The sequence below is a fragment of the Trachymyrmex septentrionalis genome, unplaced genomic scaffold (genome assembly GCF_001594115.1).
Source record: "Trachymyrmex septentrionalis isolate Tsep2-gDNA-1 unplaced genomic scaffold, Tsep1.0 scaffold11, whole genome shotgun sequence".
Lineage (NCBI taxonomy): Eukaryota > Metazoa > Arthropoda > Insecta > Hymenoptera > Formicidae > Trachymyrmex > Trachymyrmex septentrionalis.
In genome coordinates, this window is record NW_017304228.1 from 5,134,159 (window position 1) to 5,137,533 (window position 3,375).

The 3,375-nt window shown below is 38.5% G+C and overlaps 1 protein-coding gene across 1 annotated transcript; it reads right to left on the minus strand.

Annotated features, from left to right (window-relative positions):
* Nucleotides 1–863: 863 nt before the first annotated feature.
* Nucleotides 864–3,370, minus strand: LOC108749262 (pupal cuticle protein-like). The gene is made up of 3 exons (XM_018487842.1): nucleotides 3,212–3,370; nucleotides 1,753–2,371; nucleotides 864–1,119 (listed from the first exon to the last, which is right to left on the minus strand). Exons 1-3 carry the CDS (start codon nucleotides 3,221–3,223, stop codon nucleotides 944–946), a joined length of 807 nt encoding a protein of 268 aa, XP_018343344.1. The 5' UTR covers nucleotides 3,224–3,370; the 3' UTR covers nucleotides 864–943.
* Between the last annotated feature and the right edge of the window lie 5 nt (nucleotides 3,371–3,375).

The following is a 3,375-nucleotide window of genomic DNA, read 5'->3' on the forward strand; positions in this document are numbered from 1 at the left end:
GTTACGATACCGTCCCGCGGCGGGCGCACCGCAAAACGCAAAACTTTCCTAATCAACGTCCCACGACAATCCGATCGCTCTCTTCTTGCTCTTCCGATTTCTATCTAGATTAAGAAACCAAGAGTTGCATCACGAATCACGGCGATTTCTTCTACGAGATATCGCGCGTCGCGATCTTTCGCGAATTCTTTTCTTTGCGCGCCTTAAAAAAATGACAAAAAATATTAATTAATTTATCTATCTTAATCTAAATTTAATGCTATTAATACGGAATATATAAAAAGAAGTCAGTACGAGTTTCTAATTCGCAGAAGTTAATTAAATTGCATGTGTTCGACGAATGCAATCTTAATTAATAGTGGTAAAGAAACGTAGCAGCCTTACTTAAATTACGTTAGACGCAACGCAAGATCGAGGAGTAGGCCAGCACATAAATAGAACTTTATTGAAACTTAATTGCCTATTTGACGTTATACGATGACGAATTAGAAATACTAGTCATCGTATTATATTATTTTGTAATCATATAAACTGTAAAATATTTTACACACAATACACTCATTAATTCACAATAAGAGTAATCAACTTGTATCTCTCATTTTTAATTTATATAACGAATAGATATAGAATTTAGTTTAATTTAATCAGGAAATTATTGATTGTGTGTGATAAATCGTTGTAGATCAAGAGGAGAAAAAAGAAAGATAGGAATTTGGATGGAGAGAACGAGATTCGTCCATTCCTTCTATTAGGTCTTTTTTCCAGCAGTCTTTATGTATCACAATCTTCGAAATATTTAAAAAAAAGAGATGTACTATACAAGCGAGTGACCTGCGTCGCGAGAAACATGATAAATTCGTATAAAGATAGGAAAACAATTTATTCATCTAGAATATGTATGTACAGGCACCGGAACATGTTGATCGATCGTGATCCGCTAGGTTTAGAAATTTCCTATCAGATGCTGGGACTGATAATGACGAGGTTGAAAACCTGACGGATTGTACACTTGTTGCGTGGCGTAAGGCTGAGTTCCCGGGTACGAAGATGCTGGGAATGCTCGCGAAGCGCCATAGTGTCCTAGATTAGCGGGAGCGGGACCGGATGGAGATCCATAAGCTAAAATAATAATAGAAGAACACCGTTTAAGAAAATACCCGACAGTTTCAAGGAATAAAATGAACACGTATATAAGTGCAGCAGTCACTTATTAGAGTAACTCAGGGAGGGATAAAGAATGCAACAAACTTAATACTTCGAATAATTTCTTGTAAAATAAAAATGTTCTATTCATATTTTTTTTCCTATTAATTTACTTTCTTATCTTAAGGATATAAAAGTAAGTTCATTTCTTATAGAATAAAAATATTGTTTAATGCTCTATGCATGCTTTTTCATCAGTTTATTTTTCTATCTTAAATATAAAAAAAAATAATTTATTTCTTTTGTAGAATAAAAATCTTTTTCAACATTCTATTCAGATTTTTTTTTACATTAACTTATTTTTGTCTTATAGATAAAAAAAATGTCATGTTTTTACGTTTATGCTGAAAATCTTCAATTTCTAAATCTCTTCATCCACTTTTCCCGCCAATTTTCTCGACAATCAATCGAACGTTTACATCTTGTATTTAATGTTATATTGCCGCGAGCAGACCTCAAAACACGTTTCCTATTCATGCCTTGCGTCAACGATTTACGCCGCGGCCCACGCGACAGTTCATCGGTCTCTGCCAGTTCTGCTTCGCTCACCTTGACCCTGGTGCTCACTCGGATTCTCGCTCGCGTGTTTGTAAGCCCGGGCCTCCGCCTCGGCAAGTTCGGCCAATCTGGTCGCCTTTAGAGCCGCCACTTCCGGCGTGTCTAAGACCGTCCCGTCCTCGGCCAACGGCGCCGGTACGAAAGTGGTGGGCTTTGCTGGGAGCGAGTAACTCTTCTGACCTACGAAGTTAGCCCGTGCGTCGTATTGCTGAGGTTGCTGATAATTCACGTAGATGGGCGCCGGTACGTGGTTGGCAGTCTGATAGATCGGAGTGGGTTGCTGGTAGCTGGCTTGTTTCAGATAAGGCACTCCGGTCGGTTGAGCAGCTGAGAAGCTGTATGCGGGCGATGAGATCTGCGGTTGATAATCGGACAAGCCTTGCTGGTTCTTCTGATCTTGAGCTGCGCGGGCGGCGGCCCTTGCGAATTCAGCAAAATGCGCGGCCTTCGCCTGCGCTACTTCCGGCGTGTCGATGACGTTGCCGTCTTCGCCAACCGGAGCAGGCGGCGCGAAGTTTGGTGCAACTTGTTGGTGAACCAGAGGATTCCCGTATGGGGATGAACCGACGTATGCGGCTCTACAAGTCACCGCCGTGGCGAGCAGGAAAATCTAAAAACAAAAAACGCATTGGAGCAATTAGATCTTAATTTGAAAAATATATATTTACGAGAAAATATTACATTTTTCTAAGTTCTGTATAGTGTTTTAAAATGCTTAGCATCATTGTTAAACTAATAAAATTCGATTTAATCAATTAATCGATTAATTAAATTTATCGACTAAATTACATTTGATTGATTTAATTTGTGATATTGTTATTTCAAAACTTTAATTTATAATTCGGTAATAATCAATGCAGTTCATATAACTGGAAAATATATTAAAAATTTATGTACCTATAAATTATTAGCATCAAGATATAATCTTGATCATACTTGGCTTTTTCTATACTTATTTGATTTATTACATTTTTCTACATTTTATTCTGTTTTCAAAAAGCATTATTTCGCTTTTAATTTTACTTTTTCTTTAATGTAATATTTTGCAAGTGATTTTTAATCCTTTATTCGCGCGGGGTGTCCAAAACATGCCGGCTGCATAAATTTGCTGAATGAAAATAGTATTTTTTTATCAATATCAATTTTTATTTAATTGCAAATTATCAAAGAAAAAAAAATGAAAATTAGTATATAACATCGGGGTGTCGAAAACAGCCCACGCGAGTAATTACTTTAAAAAAGCCAAGAATATTGAAGGGTTAATTGTCTTCTGGGAAAAATTTGATAGAAACGATGGACCTTTAACCGTGACGAATTACCAATACATAATCGATACTTGATCCACCGCTTATCAGGTCATCTCGTTGCGCGATTTCGATCGGCATTTCGCTGGGCGGATTCTTTCGACCTGCCCCAACCTTTCACTTTTCTTTGTCCCGGGATCACTCACCAGGCCTCTCATGACGATCCAGGGGCGTTGTATCCTTCGTTGAACTCCCACACACCTTCTTCCTGATAAAAAGAGCGCTGCTGTTGTCTGTCAGTATTCGCTCCCAGGAGTGAGGGACCCGGGCCGGGCGTCGGTTCGCTGTTTTGTGTTCCTGGAGAATGGCT

Excerpts from the sequence above, each read along its gene's own strand:
- LOC108749262 (XM_018487842.1), bottom strand. Across the intron at positions 1,120-1,752 it reads GAGTGAGCACCAGGGTCAAG|CTTATGGATCTCCATCCGGT; the intron begins GTGAGCGAAGCA and ends TTATTATTTTAG.